Consider the following 21732-nt stretch of genomic DNA (forward strand, 5'->3'; position numbering starts at 1 on the left):
AAAAAATATATAAATAAGTACTGGATATTTGTGTAAATAATTGCATGAACATATTTTAGATTCTTCCTTACCACTGTTTTAAATTTAAAAAATATTAATTAATTGAAATAAATTTTTATTTAGTAGGCGCAACATTAAGGATTTGAAATTTGATAAGAGACCAAATACTTTATATATATTCATACATATAATTTATTATAATAAAAGTCATAAAAATTTAAAAAAAGATAACATATAAGTTTAGATTCAACTATTTTTATTGAATAATAAATAACAAATTATATAAAAAAAAACTGGTTAAGAAATTAATATTTTTAGAGAAAGTATTAATTATTAATTCAAAAAGATATATAGGAAGTAAATAGGGATACATTAACTACTCAAAACAATCATTAGAACAGTAAATTTTATAATATAAGCTAAGAAGCAAAATACACTATGAACTCTAAAGGATTTAATAAATTATAAAAATCCGTCAAATTTGATCCTGCAGCCACTATTAAGTCCGAATATATTGATGATCTTCGTGACTCTTAAGTACCTTCAGGAAAAATATTTGATCATTTATAAAACTCTTAGATGTCGTATAGTAACAGCAGTAAACGATTTTAGCAGTTAGAAGATAATGAATCTAGCATCATAGCTAAGGAATTAGTCTAAAGTCAAAAAACTTAAAGCTTGAAACGCTTTATCTAAAGTGATGATCCTCATAAGGAATTAAACTCATAGCTTAAATAAAGTTTGATGTTTACATAATAAGAAAAGAAACAAGAGGCAAATAGTAAAAAAATAATTGATAGGATTAGTTAGAAGGAGATCTATCCTGAAACTTCAAATCCCACTGAAGAAATAGGAGATAAATCTTTAGGCGGACTTAAATTAGATGACAAGACATTATTAGAAGAATGTTTCATTAATTTTCATGGTTTAATCAAGATTCATAGATTTAAAATTGCAGCTATGTTGCTCAACTACGAAAAGAATAGCCGCTAACCTGCACTAAATGTAACTTTCAAAATTGGAATGTCAGATGAACTGTTTGAGTCTTTAAAACTTAAGAGAGCCAATGCTTGGAGAGGTTTTGTTAGAAAAGAAGATTTATATTCAGTCATGAAAAACTTTGGATTTTTTGAAGCTGTTTCACCAAGAATATTTGATCAGTACATAGAAAAAGTTAAATGCCTTGATAGAAAATATAATTGGATTAACTATGTTAGATTGATTGCAAGTGTGACTCGCTACAAAAGTTCTATTTCTCACTTAACAAAGAAATTTTTAATGATTGACTTAAAAAACGGAAATAAGAGAGTTCGTACTTTTAGAAAGTATGATGAAGCTGCAGCAGGTATTTTAATTTTATAAAAATATAGAGAATATCGTGCTAGATTAGCATTTAAAGCAGAATAAAAACGCAAATAAGAAGAGGAAAAAAAATTAAAAAAGTTGGATGAGCCTTTATCAGAAACAGATAAATTGAAATTATCCATGAACTAAAGTGCTGACAATTTAATTGGTATCTTGAGAGAAAAAATTGCTCAATCTCATCGTTCTCTTAAAGATATTTTCCGTATGCTTGATAGTGATAATGATTCTTACATAAGTAAAGAAGAGTTCAAGCTAGCTTTCAAAAAAGCTAATATAAAAGTAGAAGAGCAAATTCTTGATGAAGCCTATTTTCGTTTTGATTTCAATAAAGACGATAAAGTTAGTTTTAATGAATTCTTGAATGTAATTTTAGGTTAGGAAAAGAAAGTAGTAACTAATGCATTTTAACTCTAAAGTGTTGCAGAAGATGTCATAACTGAAATCAGGAAAATAATGCTTAGTCGTTTTAACAATCGTAGACTCTTCTTAGAAAGTGTTTCAGCAAGAAATTTCAATAAAATTACTGAAGATGAGTTTTGTGCTTTCGTATCATAGTTCACAAATAACGAGTAAATTGATAAATACATAAATCAAATAACAATATTGTAAAAGTGCAAATGAATAAATAAATAAATTTTTTTTTAATAAAATAGATTTAGCAGAATTTAAATGAAAACTGTATTCAGCTATTTAGATAGAGATGGAAAAAGAAATTTAAAGCAAGAAGAATTTTTAGAAATTTATGAGCATTAAGTTTAGAAAGAAGAGATCAATTAAAATTTACTTATTGAATAGCAAAAAAAAGAAAGAGAGAAAAAGCTAAGAGAACAATAAGAAGAAGAGGAATTCGAAAACGAAGCTAAATCTTTTTATGAGTAAAATGTTGATAAATCATAATTGTCAAGAGTAGAATATTTGACAAAGCTCCACTCTTAAGCAAATGAAGATTACTAGGGTTAGGCTGATGAGAAATTTAAGAAAAATCTGATAAGTAAATATAATTTAAAATAAATGCAAGTTGATAAATATTATAAAAATTAGAAAAATTGATGACTCAATCTTAAGAATAAATAGAAGAAGAAATATCCACTTAGGAAAGAAGAAAATAAGCCAAAGAAGCAAGAGCTAGAACATAAATATTTTTAAAAAGATAATAAGAACTTGAAAATGTAATGAAGGTTTTAAGCGATTAAGTTCATGATAAACTTGAAAAAACTAATAAAACCCTAAGAGATTTGTTTAATATTTTTAGTTAAAAATAATTCGGCTACCTAGACCAAGAAGAGTTTATAATATTAATAAATTTTATGTGCAAGCAGACTAAATTAGGAGAGGATGTTGTCAAAGCATTATTCTTCTTATTTGCTAATTATTATTCAAAAAAATTAAGCTTTAAATTATTTGAAAAACTAATCGAAAATGGATAAAATTTAAACACTCTTTATTTGAAATTTAAGTTTAGATTTGGAAATAGTAATTTTTTTTGCTTTTGAATAAAACCATAATTTATTATTTTTCTAATAATTATATAGAGTTAGACAGGCTCAAAAAGAAAATTATTGAGGATTTCTAGAGATTAGATGTTTCTTAAGGCCAATGGATGATTACATTCGATGATTTTAAAAGTATATTTTATATTAAAATATATTTATTTTAAATAAAAAGCATTGAATGATTAAATTTTTATATGCCAATAGAGATTGAAATAAGAGTTTAATTTTTTAGATTTAAAAATAATTTATTCAAAAAAATAAAATGAGTCTATTTAAATTTATAATTTTTTTTAAATTGAAAAAATATAGAAATTTTAGAGTTGAATTAGATTCCATTCACATCTACTGATGAAAAACAACTTATAAAAGACAAAGTATTACAATAAGTTGAGAATAACATATATGTCAATTATAAAAAACTACTCCCTATTATTTTCCCCTCTAATACATAAATATAATAAGACATATTTGCTCGTCATTCAAAGACTATTACAAGGTTTTTCAAGCTGTTTAAGTTAAAGAAATAAAGAAAATAAATGCAAGAAGAACTTGAAAAGCAAAAAGCAGCTTAGAAAAAAGGTGGTGCAAAAGATAATAAAAGACTTACATTTGGAAAAAGTTCTAAAGGTGGTGCTAAAGATCGTAAATCTACATCTAAAGGACCTTCAGGGAATTTAAAAAAATCTGGAATTAATGCTATTAAAGAAGAGGCACATGAAGAAGTTAATGATTTGAAAAGAGTTGGAGAATTTATGCGTCCTAAAGAATTAACTGACTTCTTTTAAGACGATTAGATAGCTTCATCTCAAGTTAAAAAATAAGAAAGCGATCAAGCTTAGGCAAAAGCAGGAACTAGTTCTATAAAGGGAACTGGTAAAAAGGGAAAAGGTATTTTTTTTGAAATTTTGTTTTACTTTTTACTCAAAAAAATTAATTAATTAATTTATAGCTCCAGAAAAGAATCCTCTTAGCAAATAACTAGAAGAAGCCATCCCTGATAAGAAAGGTACAGGTACAAGCGAGCAACAATTTTAGCAATAATAAAAAAATAAAAATATTGAGATGTGCTAAAATATTTTGGAAGACCTAATTGAGAAGGCAGTAGGATTTGGTGAAAGTTTAGTTTTATCTAAAGAAATACAAAAGAAGTATGAAGAACGTCCTGTTTTAAAAGATGTATTTGTATGCTTGAAAGATTTTGAAGCAGAAAATATTGATATACTTCCTAAATGTATATTCACTAGTACATAAACAGGAAGAGTTATGGTACTTGATAAGCAATCCCATTTGCATTAATATGACATGTGTAGCAAGAAGAAATTAATTGAGCTCGACTTAAGTGTCAAAGTTCCTCTTTGTGAAGCTTATGCTCTTGATGCTACTTTTGATCAAAATAGTGGAAGGTAATTTTTTTATGTGATAACTTTACATAACTTAAAAATCATTTGTAAAAATAAGACTTTATATTTTAACTGATAAATGGAATATCGAAGTATGGGAATTAGGATAAGACAACAGTAGTCCTTTAGGGTAGATAGTTTTATTCTCTGCTAATACTGACACTCAAAAAGCTATTAATACCTGCTACGGAAGAAGATTTTAAAATGCTTTCCCTGATTTTATCTAATTAAGTTAACATTCTCATCAAGTAATTGTAGTTAACAGTACTTGCATCAATAACTCTTTAATCTTTGTTGATCCTATTTCATTATGTGTTTTTAATATTCTCTACATTTCTCCATCTGATTTCCGCATGTCTCATAAACTCAGTGATATGATTAGCAAAATTTCTCTCAAATTGCTAGAGTGCTAGCAAAAGGGTGTTACTTTTGAAGATATTTTCTAAGGTAAAATTAAAAAAGAATCAGAAGACTCGTTAGCTGTCAATATTGATGACTTTAAGGATACAATGTTTAACATATTTGGTAAAGATTTGGAAGACTACAGCCGCAATGATTGGAATGACTTAGTTGAATTTTTAGATTAAAATAACTCAGGCTTTATTGATAAAGAAGAATTTGAATTTTTATATGAAATGATTAAATATCATTCTGTTAAAATCCCTGATTAAACCGAATAGCTCATCAAGTTAGCAGGTAAAGTTTATTTTTTAAAAAAATTTATTAATATTTTTTTAAAGGTATTTCTGAGGGAGCTTTCAATTTACTCAACTCCTTGGCCAGGTTCTTACAAAGATAGAGAAAAAGTATTGAAGATGCCTTTAAGGCTTTTGATAGTGATGGGCTTGGAACTATTTCTTGCTAAGAATTTGAATATATACTTCAAAGAGTGTGCAAGGGAGACGATAACTTAAAATACTCTAACGAATTGATTTAGTTTATTGATAGAGATAAAAACGGTATGATAGACTTTTAAGAGTTCTCTTTAATTTTGGGTATTGCTTCTGAGAATCATACTCAAGGAATACAGTTTAATAACAGAAAAAATTTAATGCTTTGCTTTTAAAAGGCTTATGAAGCTGGAATAGATGTTGAAGAGATGTTAATAAAAGAAGATCCATATTAAGAAGGTACTATTAGTACTTAACACTTCAGAAATATTTTGAAATGGTTACCTGTTGGTATTAACGAAGAAGAGCTAGACAGTATTATGAAAACATCTATCACATATTCAGATAACGGATCTGTTAATTATATTAAGTTACTCACCAGTACTCAATTTAAGAGTATAAAAGAGTAGTATAGATTTAAGAAATCTTTTGCTTCTTAAAAAAGCTTTGTGGAATATAATGAAGTAAATACTCAAGAAAAGCGTGAGTTAGATCTAGTAACCTAGAAAGTTATCATAGAGAGTGTCCTCTATTTAGATGATTTTGATTTAATTGTCTACACAACTGCTTGTCCTCGTACATCAATCATATTTGTTTCCAAATCAAATAGAGCTCCTGCCTAACAAAGTGACTTAAAATCAAAAAATAAAAAAATTTAATAGCCAAAAAGTGATGTTGAATTATTTACAAATAAATTGCTAGCTAAGCTTTAGGGTCACAAAACCTGCAATGCACCATCAATAGCATATGTGCCTCAGAGTGGTTGCTTAATATCAGGTGAAAAATTACATAGAAATATTTATAAAGAAAAAGATGAGAATCCTCATCTCCTCAACAACGCCTTCAGTCAGTTCTAATTTGAAAAAGATGAAAAAATTATTGAATTCGATAAAAATAGATCAGCTGACATTCTTATTTGGAACATTTAAAAAGAGCTCTTTTCTAAGTTTGAAACAAACCCTCCTTGGGTTATCCAACCAACTCGAGTTATTGAATCGGCTCACTATGACTCAATTATAAGTTTTACATATCTTCCATACTGCTAGTTAGTTGCATCATCTTCTGCTGATAATACCATTAAACTTTGGAATCCAATAGCTCGTCCTTACTCACTTGTAAATTAAGATGGCGAAGCTAGCGTTGAGATAAAACCTGGTTACTACAAAAAGCGCAAATAAGAATATACCATAACAAATGAACCATTCTGTGAAGTAAGAAGAATATATACTGGTGATTAAACTTGCTATGGTATATCTTCTTTTACAGCAAGAATTCCTGTCCTTTCTAATCCAGAAATAGCAGGTGATCAACCAGGAAAGAGAATGAATATTATCGAAGTTCTAATAACCTGCAACATACAAAAAACTGAGTTAATAAATAAAAAACCCAGAAATCCTTGTTCAGTTAGGTAAAAAAACATTAAATTGACCGACCATAGCTAAACTATAAATTTTTATAAAATAGGATATATTCAGTAGATAAAATGCAAATAGAAGTTCCTTGTAATCGTCATGATGAAGTGATTCCAAGGAAATTTTATGAGCAACTTGAAAGCCTGTCAATAGAAAGAAGAAAAAAAGCATACGTTAATTATTAAATGTTTTTACCTACTTAATTAGAAGTCATGAAATCTAAAAAAACACTTTAATAAGCTGCTTTAAAAAAAATGATTCATTTACTTAAAAAAATAAGCTTGACCAGATTTGATGTAAAATTAAATTAAAATATTAACTTGATTGCAAATTAAAATTTTTTAAAATAAAGGATCTATAAAAGTATGTTGTAGATGAAGATGTTGAAACTCTTTTCTAAGTATTTATTAAATTACCTTCTAGGTAAGCATTCTCTGCCTTTATGTCTGATTATGATGTAAAAAATAAAATAACCGCAAACGAGCTTTTCTATTATCTCAAAAAATTCAATAATTTACATCCTCTAAATATTTAAAGAGATAAATTCTTTGATTTATGTAAGCAGTTCAAGTCAAGAAGCAAAAAAGGTTTATTCAATACAAATTCTTCAGATTAAAATGACTTAGAAAAGTAGATTTCTCACTAAATACGTAAAAAAGGTCTAAATTTTTATGATGAATTTTCCAAAGCATCCTCTGCTGAATACGAGGAAGCTAAAGGCTTGACCTAAGAGAATATAATTATATCTAAAGATGATTTCTTATAGATGCTTCATAAACTTAGTTTATATACAACAGAATAAGATTTTGTCATATTTATGGCACAGGTTGATCCTTTATTCAGTAATAAGGTAATATTAAAATTTAATTAATTTCTATCGAGTTATCAATCCATTAATCAATTGAATTTTAACTAATTATAAAAAAACTATTTTTTTTTTAAAAATAGGTTTCATCAAATGTTTTAATAGATAAATTTTCTTCAGATATCATAGAATATAAGTTGAGTTAAATATAAAGACCTAAAGAATTAATTGAATAATTAATGAATAAGTTTAATTAGAAATAAAGAGTGAAGCTTATGTTTAGCTTATCTGCTGTTGACAGTATTGCTGATGGCTATCTTTCACAAAAAGATTTCTTATTTGCTTTTGATTATGCTGGACTTACAGTAAATAAATCTCTGATTGAGGAGATATTTTAATTTTATGCTGAGAAATTCTCTGAAGAAGATCCAACAAAAGTACTATCTGTAAAGTACATTACAAAAAAGCTATTTTCAGCCAATGAAAATCTTGGAATGCTTAAATACTTACATTCTTTAGGAAAAATTAAGTCTTGTCTATTGGATTAAGGATATCCTCTAGAATATATTTATAGACCTATGACAAAAGAAGAGGCAGACCCTAATGCTGTCAGCTAAGCAAACAAAAATTTCAGTGATAATTATTCTGAAGCTTAGAGCATTTAACTCGCATCTCGTAAAAAGAATTTTTAGGAAAGTGGAGTAAAAAAATCACCTGGTATTTTATTTTGATTTTGAGAAATTTTAATATACGAATAAAATTTATCTATATTTTCGTAATTATAAATCGTTTATGTATTAATAATAAATAGTCGCAAACCCTTTGATGTAAATTGGTGTATAGATGTTTATAAATAGAATCGAGTAACTTTAAATTGCTAATATATCCTCTAGAGAAATAAAATCTTTGGCAGATTTTCTAAGTATATCAGATGATCAAACTTAATCACCTACGTAAATGATTAATTTAAATTCTTAATTTTTAATATTTTTTTAAATAGAGTTACACTTTCACATTACTTGCATTATATGAGAAAGATTAACACAAAAAGTTAATACTTACTAGTTTAAGAGCACAAAAATATTTACAATGAAATTAACTCACTTTTGAATAAGTAAGAAGATCTTCTTTAATGGAAGGATAAATATAGAAAAGAATTATTTAACTCTGCTGAATTAAGGTAAATTTAAACTAATTTTTTGCTATTTTACTTATTTTAAATCTATTACAAAAAGATATATTCTAGGTAAAAGTGATGTATCAGGAGATTATATTGATGAAATCATTATTTAATTTGTTTCAGATAAGAATTAAATATCTTTAGAAGACCTTTTCACCAGATTTTAAGATTATATTAATGAAAAACCTATGCTTAAAAACTAGAAATAATTAGAAATTTTAGACACTAATAGTGAGAATGCCGAGGGCGTTATTAATCAGTAAATTACTCTAGGTGAGCTCATTTTCTCTCCTAAAGGATAGCCAGTCCGCTCTGTAATTATCAAGAAACGATAATATTTACAATAACTTGTAAATTACATCAGAACAAAAGCACCTGAGATGATAGAACCTCTTAATTAAGCTTGCGAATCAAGAGATACTGATAAAAAGTTAGAGATTGAAATATCTGAATTCTGTAATATAATCCGCTTTACTATTCAAGATATTTCTGAAGATTTGTTGATTAACTTCTAAGTAAAATGTTTAATTTTATTAAAGTATTTTCATAGAATATTTTTGTAATAATTAAGCGTGAATACATTCTCGAAAATGATTCGAACATGATAGAATACCAAGATTTCTTCAATAAGTATGCATCCAAGGAAGAAATTTAGAAACTTTCTTAAATGTAATACGAATCATTATTGAATCCAAGTAAAGAAAACATTGATGTTAATATGTTAATTAAGAGAATTGTTTATGCTATTTCTGACTCTAATGTAAATGTAAATTATGCCTTAAAGTTTATCTAAAATGATGCAGGACAAATACCGATTGATGAACTTTACTAATTCTTAGATTTGGTTAAAGTGCCTCTTAATGAAAATGAAAAAGAAGTTTTGATTGACTTTTTAGGTGAAAAACAAGGCAATTCTTTTGTACGTTCTTAGTTTTTCTTAGATTAAATATATATTTGCAAGAAAGGAGTAGCAAACCAATTTAACTAAGAAATTTGGAAGATCGCATCAACACAAGTAAACAACTTTATTTTATCATAAATTATTTCATAAAAATTATTATTTTATTACTTATAATTAGATCGACTAATATACCCTCGATAGTGCAAAACAAAACTAAATCTACATAGAACGTTTTGTTAAATAGAAACATTAACAACTTGAAAATAGCAAACTCGTTAAAGATAAAGAAAGGAGTGAGCTCAGATACCCTTTGGTTTGGGGTGATACCTTCAGCCTTGCATTATCAGAGTAATTGCAGCATGATTTTGATAACAAATAATAGGGTGAAATACTCGCGTTTGCTATAGTAGGTTCATAATTAACTGAACAAGAAGCTAAAAATAAAATATAAGATATGCACTAAAGTGAATTCGATATTAAAAAAGAAATCATAAATATGTAATTATTCAGTAAAGGTTTGGTTGAAATGTTTAACTACTAGTAATCAATGAAGAAAAATAATTTATAATCACTGAAATCTTAGCAATCAATAGCCACAAATACAAAAATAGAGTCTAATAATTAATCTCTCAACTAATCATTTGCTGCTAACCGTGTTTTGGAAGAGTAAAACAAATAAATTTAATATTTAATATCTAAGATTAAAGGCACTCTAAAAGATAACGGAGTTTCTTTGTGGGATGCCTTACTTAGTACACATCTTTCTATAACAGAGAATTCTAAAGTTCCCATCAATGAATTCAAGTTTATCATTAATTCTTTAAATTTAAAATTAACTTTACGTGAAAAGCTTTTGTTGATTCGTATTGCTGATCCTGAGGAGACTGGTAAGTGTGATATTTAACTTATCATTAAAAAGATTGAGAGTGAGGAAGAGATAACTGACCATGCTAGGCATTTAATTTTAGAAAAGTTTTCCACAGCACTTTTTTATAATGACATGTCTCTCCATAGAGCTTTTAATTTATTTGATGAAGATGGCGATGGCGTTATATCCTAATAAGAATTTGTTATTGGCATGAAATAACTCAATCTAGGTTTGAGTATTTTTGAGATTAAGAAACTCATGAAGATTATTGATATTGATGGAAATGAGTAAATCTCTAAGCAAGAATTTATCAAAGTTTTGAGGTATTTTATAAATTATTTTTTGTTATTTTCATCAAAAAAATTGTTTTAATTATTAATAAAAGTGAAAAGAATCAAGCATTTAACATAGATCCACTCAAGGACTTCTCCCTCAGTTTACTCACTAAAATCAGAAATATGATTAACTTAAAAGGTGCAGATTTGCTTTAAGCCTTTGAAGAAGTAGATACACAATAAAGAGGATTTATTTACTTCAAATAATTGAAAGACTGTTTGCTTAGATTTGGCATTTCTAATGTTAAGAGTTATCACATTTTGACTCTTTACAAAATTTATTTATCTAAGCCAAAACCAAAAGAATAGTTGAAGGATTCTCAAATGAAGAGCAGCTTAAAAAAATCTAATTTTAAAGATAATTATTCTCTATCCCCTATGAAGCCATCTAGACTTGGAAATAAAGAAATTGAGTAGCAATAGATGGATTAAATAACTGAACTACAATCTATTTCGTTTATAGGAGATGAAATTGATCAAGCATAAATTGCAGATGAAAAGATAGATTATAAAGAGCTTTGCAAGAAAATACTTGCTGCTGTAGAGATGTAAGCTAAGAGCTCATAGGAGATTACAAATGATTTGTTACGTAAGCTCTATAAAATACTTGAGTAAAAGAGAGTCACACTTTTTGAAGCATTTGCATACTTTGATGTAAATTCTACAAACACAATTTCATAGTTAGAGCTAAGAGTTGGATTGAAGAATATGGATGTAAATTTCCCCAACGATGATTTTGATCGTGTGTTCAAATCTTTTGAAAAGACTCCCCAAGGAAAAATCACATTTAATGCATTCTTTAATAGGTATTTTGTTAATATTAGTTATAATTGTTTAAATAAAAACTTTTTGAAAAAGATTTATTGAAGCAGGAGCTCTATAAATAATTAAGTTCGACGATACACTTGAAAATACAATTAAAAAATTTGCAAAAATAACAACTAAGCTTGGAAACTTTGAGTAAGCTTTCAATAAGTTAGATATTAATGGTAATGGTTAGCTAAGCATCTTCGAATTTAAGGAATCTTGCAAAAGGCTTTCTTTAGGACTCAAACATGAAGAGATTGAAATGGTTTTTAAATCTCTATTAAACGCAGATAACTTGAACTTTAAAAAAAACTATGGTTTAAGAACTGGAGATGAAATGGAAAAAGATGATAACTTGACAGTTGATTTGATGATGGGAGGTAAAGAAAATGCTAAGACAATAAGATACAGACATTTTGTTAAGCTATTGAATCAATTCACAAGCAAGGCTTAAAGTGAGTAAATTTTATATAAATTGTTTAAAAAAAGTTAGGAAAGAAAAATCAATTGGAAGCTAACTTTCTAACAAATGAGCTCAGGAGGATTAAGGACAAGTAAAACTTAATAACAAAAGAAGCCTAATGCTGTCGATTAGGTCCCTGATATCTCTTTGACTTAATGCAAGAATATGCTCACGTAACTAAAACTTGGTTTGACTTTCGAAGAAATTGATGTAGTAGTCAACTCTTTTGATACTATTACTATATCATATAATAATTTCATGGATAAAACTTTAAAAGCTGCTCAAAAGCTTGAAGATATAGAATACGAAAAAAATAGTTAGCTCTAAACTATAGTTACTGGAATAAATGATTACCTAGAAAAGAACCGTGTAAAAATGGCTCAAATATTTAAGGACTTCAATAATATTGAACTTGGTAAATTGAGATTATCCGAATTTAACAATATAGTTAGATTTATGTAAATTGATTCAAATATTCACTCTATCAAGCTACTATTTAATACTATTGATATTGATGGCAAAGAATACATTACACTTAGTGAACTGAACAATGCTCTTGCTGACACTGCTTTCTACAAAAGCAAAAGCCAATAATAATAGAAAAAAGACTAAGAAGAATAAGTTCTTTCATTGCAAGAAAGAAAAGATGCAGCTAAGCTTGAAGAAATTAAGGGACAAATTAAAATAAAGCTTACTTAAAGATGTAATTTAAAATTAATAGAAAAAAAATAACATTATGTAAATTTTATTTAATATTATTATCAAAATAAATAGAAAAAACTTTGAGCTAAGAAATAAACGAATTAGGCTTTAATGAAAATGAAGCTTTAAATGAAAAAAATCTGGAAAGTTTACTTACTTCGATTGAAGTTGTACTTAAAAAGAGTGACATTAATTTCTTTTATAGATAGATTATTAAGTCATAGTAAGCTTAAGCAGTAGGCAATTTGAGCTTTTAGAGCTTCTTGGATTTCGCAATTCGTTAACAAATTGAGCAGATCACATTTGATGAAACTGTTAATTTTATACACCCTACAGTTGCTGTTTGTATAGATAAGGTTGGCTAGCTCTTTAAGCGTCTTGAAATTGATGCTGCATAAGGATTTAAATATTTATGCAAAGCAGGTCAGTAATCTATTTCTAGAAAAGAGTTCCTTAAAATTTTCTAGGCAGTTGATAAAAACTTTACTGTTGATGAACTATTACTTATTTATTAATACTTTGATGAAAAGAATTATGGAGAAATCATTTAAGATGGTTTTGTAGAGAAATTTGAATACATAGCTTTTACATCTCTCACTAAATTAAATAAATAAAACGAAAAAGAAATTTAAGATGCTTAAAAGAGTGGAGTTGGAAGCAAAGAAGAAGACAATAGCCATAATCTCTAAAAAATAAAAATGTCAATTAAGCAGTAAGTTTAAGGAGTGATGCAAAAAATTTTCTTTTTCATGCAAGAAAAAAGGTATTTTTCAATTTTTTTTTGAAATTTTTCTCAAACGATAAAAAATAAAAATAGATACAACAAAAAACAGTTAAAAGCAGTGTTCGACAGAAATGGTAACGGAATCTTAAGTAGAGAAGAATTTTTAGAAGCATTAAAACTTCTAAATTTGGGTATACCAATAGATAAGGCAAGAATCTTACTTGACTACATAGACAGGGATGAAAGTGGAAGAATAGAAATAGATACTTTTATTTAAGATATTTTTGAAAGTATTCCCTAATAGTATAAAAAAATGTACACTCATGGAAATGTAATTAAAATAATGAATGACATTGTCTCAAAACTAACCAATCACACTGCTAATTTATTGTAAGATTTGGTCTAATATGAAAGAAATGTGAGACCTACTGAAGAAAATATTGCAATCTATAAGATCAAAACTGGTAAAAAATTGATATCTGTCTTTTTTATCTAATTCATTTCTTAATTTCTCATTTCAGTCAAAAATAAAAATAGGCTAAATAATTAAAACTAATTAGAAATTTAATTAAAATGAGTCTTTTTATTTATTTTATTAATGATATTTAATTAATATTTAATATTAGGTATTTAAATTTTTGACTTCCATAAAGTTCTGAAAAATCATGGAATCAAATTAAGCGACAATGAAAAAGATGAAATCAAAAATATGTTTGTCATGAGCATGAACACAGAGTACTACGATTTAGAATAGATTTATGATATGATTGACACTATTATGTACTAAAGAAAATAAAATATGTAAAAGAGTAAAATTTTCCTTGAAAGTGAAAATGTCTCTAATATTTGGGAGTAAGATGTTTACAGAAAAATTGCAGAGTATTTAAGGAAGCATAATTTGAATGTTGAAGAGGCTTTCAAGAAAATTGACCAAGATAGCAGTGGACTAATCTCTTCTTCTGAGTTTAGAAGATTTATAGAATCTCTAGATCTAGATTTAAGTGAAATTAAAGTAAATTTTTTATTTAATTTTAGTAGGTTTAAATTTTTTTTGACCATTTTAAATAGATTTAATCTCTCATTAAAGGATATTTTAATGGAGAGGACTAAGGTACAATAAGTTTAAGTGCATTCAAAAATAAATTCTGGGAGGCCTACATCAGATATGGAAGAACAGAAATCAACAAGGTCATCAACCCTCGTATTGATGATTTAAAAGCAAATAAGAAAAAAGTAATTCATATTTAGCTATCATAAATAAATTAATTATTAATGGTTTTTGTTTTTTTATAAAATAGATTTTAATGTACATTTATTTAACTTTGAGAGAGTTTACTAAAGGAAAAATGGAAAGAGCATGGGCCATTTTAGACCAACGTAAGATAGGTTTATTTGAAATTGAAGACTTCAGACACGCACTTGTCTAAATGGGAGTATACCTCACAAGGGAAGAGTTAAAATCTGCTTTTAATTTCATTGATACAGACTCAGATAGTGTTGTAAAATACCTTGAATTTGTTGATTTTTGGATTGGAGGAGAGTCTAAGTTATTAAATGGGTCCACTGATGTAATTGAAGGTAGTGAGAGCTTTGGAGGAGGCCACAACTACATACTTGATTTGGAAGAAAGTATTTTAGAGCATATTTGTAAAGTGATTAATTAAAGAGAAATTTCTTTATGGGATTGCTTCAAATTCTTTGATGAAGAATAGAAAGGTTACTTAACTAAGTAGTAATTTAATGATTTCCTCTAAAAGATAGGTGTTAGAGTGGAAACAGAAACTAAGCTTATCTAATTAATGAGAGTCATAGATCCTAAATAATTTGGGGAATCAGTTCACCTATCAGCATTAGAATCACGTCTTTCCAAATATGGTCTACATGTAAATTTAAACCAAATTAATTTAATTATTTATTTATTGATTATTATAATCATAGATACATACTAAAGGACAAGTTGAATAAATTGAATGGATTGATAAACCTTTGACTTTATCAGTTGTAGCTATGAGCAAACATTTAGCTAAATCTCAAAATTTAGAGGATTTCTTCTCAGAGTATGACTCTGACTACGATGGATTCTTAACTCCGAACGAATTCTACAATGCCTTTAAATACATTAGTTAGGACATGGGAGTATTAGATAGCGCAATATAAAGATTAAGTCATAAATTAGCAAGCTAAAAGAGTTATCATTAAGGTAAAATCCACATTGGTGATATGTGCGAATATCTCTTGAAGCTTATACATGAAACAGAATTATAAATGACAGTTACTCAAAACCAAGAAGACTTGTATTCCAATTTTATTTCAGTAGATAAGCCTGTATTTTAACATATCCTCCTTCACTTTGATGGATTTTCAAGTGTTTTCAACAAGTTGGTTAATATTAAATCATCAGTAATTTTATTTTTTTTAATAATTTAATTTTTAAAAATTATATTATTTTTTAAGTATCTCTAAATGAAGAAATTCTTGTCTGGAAAGAAACAAAAAATAAGAGGATTTTAACTTATTTCTAAATAAAACTCTCTTCTCGACATCCACAAAATATTCAACGTAAATTTTTAACTTTACTAAATAAGTTGAATTTTTAGTAAATTTTAATTTATATAGCAAATTAAGGAAAGCCTCAAGAATGGTATTTATGGTTTAAGAAGATAAGCTCAAGAATATATTAATGATTAGATTTGTTAAGGCTCTTTAGATCCAGAGAAAAATAACTATGCTGTTGTTGACAAACAAAAGATAATGGGTGCATAGACTGAGTTAGAAATAACTAATTATAGGATATTGATGGATGACGGCATGTTCTAAAAAGATGAAGGAAGTCTCCGCTTTTTTACTCCTTACATAAAATATTACAGCGGCTTCCTCATTTAAAATAATTACCCTGTTGACATATTTGTATATACTAAAGATGTTCTAAATTTCACTTGTGCAGATGGCAATAATTTTGTTAAAATACTTGATTTTGAACTTAAACTGCATAACGTACTTTAAAATAAATACTCATTTATGTTTAAGAATATTGGAGTATTCCTAAAGCGTGTTGGTCATGAACTTGGTGATATTGAATATATGGTGATGAATGAAGCTATTGATCCTGCTGAGTACATTAGCTTGTATGATTTAATTCAGCAAAATGGTGGTCTCTTCCGTATTCCAGTTCTTGTCAAATTGCGCTCTGTTACATATCTTCTCAAATATATAGCTAGATAGATTTTATAGATCTTGCAGGCAATAAATAACGAAGCTTGTTTCCTCAATATTCTTCGCCCTGAAAACATATTCATAAATCGTCACACCTATGAAATAAAATTAGCTAATGTTCGTGGTGTGGCAAAATATGATTTATTCTCTAAAGTGAGCATGATTCCCGATTTAGAATTTAATCTTGTCTAAAGAGTAGGACCACTTGCAGTAGTCGATACTTAGTTAGATTACCAAGAATACTTTAATGCAGAGTCAGAATTTAAACATTTTTATAGAGAACAGCTCTTCTTATAACCTTATTTAGCACCAGAATAAATTTTAAGAAAGACAGCTGATTGGAATGCCTACTCTGATATTTGGGGATTTGGCTGCTTGCTTTATCACATTTTATTCGGTTAACCCCCAAAAAGTTTCTACTAATCATTGATCGATAGATACGGTGATATTGATAAAGAAGAATTTACTGAACCTAGCACAGTAATATATTTAGTTTCATTATTCACATAAAAATTTTTATTTTTAATTTACTAATATCTAAATTTACTTGTTTGATTAATCATTTTTTAAAATAATAAGTTCTTCCACTATGATATTTATTCTGATGAATTAGCTCAAGAAGTACTTAGAGTTGATTATAACGATAATCCTGATAGTAAGATTAACTTAAAATATATTCCTCCTTCTGATATTGCTATGGTCAAAGCAATAGATAAATCAACTTTTGGCAATATCTTTAACAAAATATTCCCAACAGCTGGAAAAGAATATGAAAGAGGTAATTAATTAATTAATGAGTTGTTATAAATATAATGCATTAAATTTTTATTATAATTATTTTAGAGTTTTAATAACTTAGTGAGGTGCTTGATTTAATTTCTGCTTGTTTGCAGTACACTCCTTCAAAGAGACCAACAGTTGAGGGATTACTTTAATCTCCTGTCTTTTAACAGGATAACTATGAAGTTTAGAGATCCATTTAGCTATTTGAAACTGTTTTCTTCTACAAGTCTCCTTCAACCACATTAAGAGAAAGGGCTTTTGATCCATTAAGATAATTGTGTGCTCTTGCTATAAAAAATCCAGACAAATTAGATTTATATTTCATGGATATAATCAGAATTATAGATTATGTACATGCCACAATTTCAGTTTAGCCTAATAGCAAAATTGACCACATTAAATAAGAAAGTAATTTAGGATTTTATGGATTTAGCCAGGGAATTACTACTAATAGCTTTTACAGCTCTATGCTTCCTAAAAAGATGAAAGCACTACTTAAAGATTCAGAGGAATAGAGAAATAAGCATGCAAATTCAGTATTAGTCTAGTTTTTATTTGATAATGATGTCTTAGATATGCTTGTCTTCCTTTCACTTCGTCACCATAAATAAATAACTTTAGAGGAAATTGAAACCACTCAAAAGACCTCTCTCACCAAAGCTAATCTTAATCACGTAAAATATCTTAAAATTCTTTAATTCTTTTTAAAGTGTTACAAAAAATTATTAGGAATATATGTTGGTGCAAAGAGAAAAATCAATTAGAATATTAACTGCTTTGAGAGAGTTAATGAAATCACTTATTTATTAGCTTGATTCTTATAAGTCTGCAGTTGCTCCTTTCGTACACAAACTATTAGAAAATCTAGTTAAGTTCTTTATAGGTGAAGAGTATTAGTTACAATCAAATATGATTGATATTCTTAATAGATCTGTTGGAAGTCTACCAGACAGAAACTTACACTCAGAATACGAAAACACCAAATAAAATCCTGCTATTTTCGAAAGATTTTTCTAAAGAAATGTTGATTCAGCTGTCTTAGATGATGCTGATAAACTCTGGAAAGAAAAAAGTCTTCATCGTCCATATATCTTTTTAAGCAAAAATTGGACTCCTATTTTATATAACGTTGTTGGAAGTTTATATAAATCTACAGTAGGAGAGGCAGGTGTTGGTAAAAGTAACTATCCAGTATTGCAAGATTACATCCGTTTCTGCAGTGATAAATATAACTACTCAGAGTTTGACATTGACAAAAAGAAGAAAATATTAAATGATTAAATATATTCACGTCTACCTAAGAGCGCTGATTATTATAACGATTTAATCAACATGGCTGAAAACCTAAACATCCTTTATTCCTCAGAAAAAATTGCAGGTAAAAATCATCATGTCTTATATGTTTTAAAATAGCCATATTAAAAATTCATTAATATAATTTTAGGTACTTCTGCTAGCTTGAAGATTGTTCTTAACTACTTCAAGAGCATGTTAAGAAGTAACAATACAGATAAAATAAAACTTCTTCTCGACTGCAGAGCTCCTGTATATTTAATACCTTATCTCAATACAGATGATGTTCATGTCAGAGCTAATTTACTCGAAATTTTCCTAGAAATCTCTCATGGATTTGCTAACATAAATCTATCATATGCAGGATAGGTATTTAATTTCTCTTTAATACTTTTTAAATATATTCTCTTTAAAAAAATATATATCATCAAAATATTCATTTGAAAAACTCCTTTAATATAAATATTTCATCAAAAATAATCATATGAATATTTTTCTAATATTGTAATTAAAATAGAGAGAACTCAAATCAGAAGAAATAAACAAAAACTTTGGTATTGTTGCTCATATGAATTAAGTTTATGAGGATAAATTAGATAGAAAGAGATATATCGAATGTGCCAATAATTACTATTACCTAAAACAATAGATTAATAAGCAATATCTTTACTAATTAGCTTTCTGCTTTGAAACTCCTAATATGATAACTAATCTATTTTAGACATTTAAGACTAAGGCTGAGTTAATCAATTCAAAAATTTTAGTTATAAGAATATTCCAAAACTTAGTAAATGGCCCTGAAAGCGTAGTCAAAATGTTAAACATCTCTTCTATAGATGTATTCCCTAGTATATTAAAGCTTTTAATTAAGCCAAAGCAAGGCGGGACTACACAAGAATAGAAAACAAATAAAATACTTTCTCCTGTAGTTTAGGAGGTATTCAAAGAAATAGTAAAGCATGCTAGAAGCGAAATTATCGACATCTTAGAGTACACTCCTGGCATTCGCAGTTTATTAAAAGAAGCAGACTTAACTATCCCCTAGAAGCTTAACCTCAGCACTCTTTCTATTTAAATTAAAGGTATTAAAGAATTTTATAAAAAAGAAAAAGAATAAATAATTCATGAAATTAAATAATGCTACGTTAATCCTTCTACTATCAGGTTCAAAGACTCTTTGTCGAATTTAAAGTATCTTCATTCATAATCTTTGATTTGTTTAGAGCATATTCTAAGTTGGTTTAAGCACTACTTCTTTACTTGCAAGGATTTACAGATTATTGTTGAAGCGAAGCGATTAGTTGACTTCGCCACAAGCATAGCAAGATCTGTTATTTAAAATCTGAAGGAATATGCTTAATTCAATCCTATTGCTCTTGAAATAATAACTCTCTACTCAGTTTTCATAGAAAATATTTCTAACATGGGTCTTTACTATGTTATCTTTAACAAAAGTAAATTAATTATTAAAAAATATTTTGATTTAGTAAATTTTATAAATATTAATTAGATGATCTTGACAATTCAAAAGCTCTTATTACCTGGATGTAAAACTTTATTAACTATGCTTACAGCTATCACGAAGATATAGAATATCTCTCTTAAGAGGAGAGTTTAAAGAAATATTAAGAAAACTAGCTAACTCCTATCGCACACATATTTATGCGTATTTTAATAACTTTGACAGAAGTGGATAAATAGTACATGAAGTAATTACTTAATGATAGTGGCTTTGGAAAATTCTATCTTGATATAGTGAAGAAATAACATAAGCTTGTATTAGCTTTCATCAACACTAACACAGAAAATCTTCATGTGCTTCAAGTAAATTTTTTGATACATTTAAAAAAAATATTAAAAATTATTTTTAGTATTATGTAGAAGAAACCAACTTTAGAATTGTTGTTTTTGAGAATATCCTTAACAGCTCAAATGAAGAACTCAAAGACTTTATTATGGAAAATGACTTTGTTAAATATATTTGCTGCTCAGCTTTCTAAAACGAAACCGAATTTTAAGTTGGCCTCTATCGCTCTTCTCTTAAATTTTTACCATTTAGAAACTTTGCTCCACTCCGTAACGAAGCTCTTTCAATGATGACTGCAATAGTTTGGCAACAAGTAACTAATTACTTATTTTTATAAATTAAAGTAATTATAATATTATTTAATTTTAAGAACTAATCACAGAAGCTATACAAAGATCTTCTAATTTAAATTTCTAATGAGCAACTCATTAAGAGAGAGTGTGCAAATCTTAAAAAGAATAATCAAAAGAGCAATCCTTTCCTTACCGCTTTATACTTTTTCACTATACTTGTAAATACTAATGAAGATAAGCTCATTTTCTTAATGGTAAATTTTATTTAATAATTTTCAATATTCAAAATTTTATATAAAATTAGAAATTTGAAAAAGTATTTGACTTCCTTAGCGAATTCTTTGAAAATAATCCTGAATTTAAAAAATATTTCCCTATTTTGTATGCTACAGTAAGGAAGCAATATTTAAATGTTTGAAAATCATTTAACTTGAAAATAAAATAAGCTAAATTGTTTTTAAAAAATTTTTTAAATTAATCTAAAAAATATAAAATTAATTGTTGAATTTAAAACTAAAACCAGATATATAATTTATATGATAATGTGTACATAATAAATATTGAATTTATTTACTTTATAAAATTATATTTTTATTCTTAAAAAGTAATTAATGTATATCATGATATCTCACAACTTTAATTTTAATTTATCAAAATATTTTCAATTCAAAAAAAAAAAAATTACAATTTATTTTCAAAATTTTTTTTTAGATAATGACCTTAATATATGAAGAATAAAGATATATTAGATATTTATTAATTTATCTATTGAAAATGAATACTACAATACAATGCTTTTGAAACAAAAAATTTGAATAATATTTTAAATACTTATTAAGATAGATAGATATGTTAAATTTTATTATTATATAACTTTTAAACATAAATAAATATGAGATTGGTTAGTTGGTTGATGCATCATTCATTAAAGGATAATTAAATTTTATACGATATGATTATAATTAATATTGCTAAAATTATTGTATTTTTTAATGTTT

The 21732-nt window shown here is 26.9% G+C and overlaps 1 protein-coding gene across 1 annotated transcript; it reads left to right on the forward strand. All coding sequences in view use genetic code 6, as the record gives it.

Annotated features, from left to right (window-relative positions):
- Positions 1–438: 438 nt before the first annotated feature.
- On the forward strand, positions 439–21152 carry TTHERM_00052280 (EF hand protein; the record flags this gene model as incomplete). Its single annotated transcript, XM_001014924.2, has 35 exons — positions 439–1934; positions 2019–2356; positions 2407–2838; positions 2898–2990; positions 3168–3746; positions 3808–4261; positions 4317–4954; positions 4999–6556; positions 6613–6856; positions 6913–7410; positions 7509–8082; positions 8177–8318; positions 8366–8545; positions 8601–9060; positions 9117–9560; positions 9625–10637; positions 10700–11455; positions 11508–12622; positions 12694–13384; positions 13439–13809; positions 13972–14357; positions 14414–14578; positions 14644–15228; positions 15284–15745; positions 15800–15904; positions 15962–17038; positions 17138–17336; positions 17402–18015; positions 18071–18719; positions 18786–19003; positions 19152–20088; positions 20145–20458; positions 20506–20754; positions 20812–20988; positions 21039–21152. 35 exons carry the CDS (start codon positions 439–441, stop codon positions 21150–21152), a joined length of 18327 nt encoding a protein of 6108 aa, XP_001014924.2.
- Between the last annotated feature and the right edge of the window lie 580 nt (positions 21153–21732).

The sequence above is a fragment of the Tetrahymena thermophila genome (assembly GCF_000189635.1).
Source record: "Tetrahymena thermophila SB210 genomic scaffold scf_8254659, whole genome shotgun sequence".
Lineage (NCBI taxonomy): Eukaryota > Ciliophora > Oligohymenophorea > Hymenostomatida > Tetrahymenidae > Tetrahymena > Tetrahymena thermophila.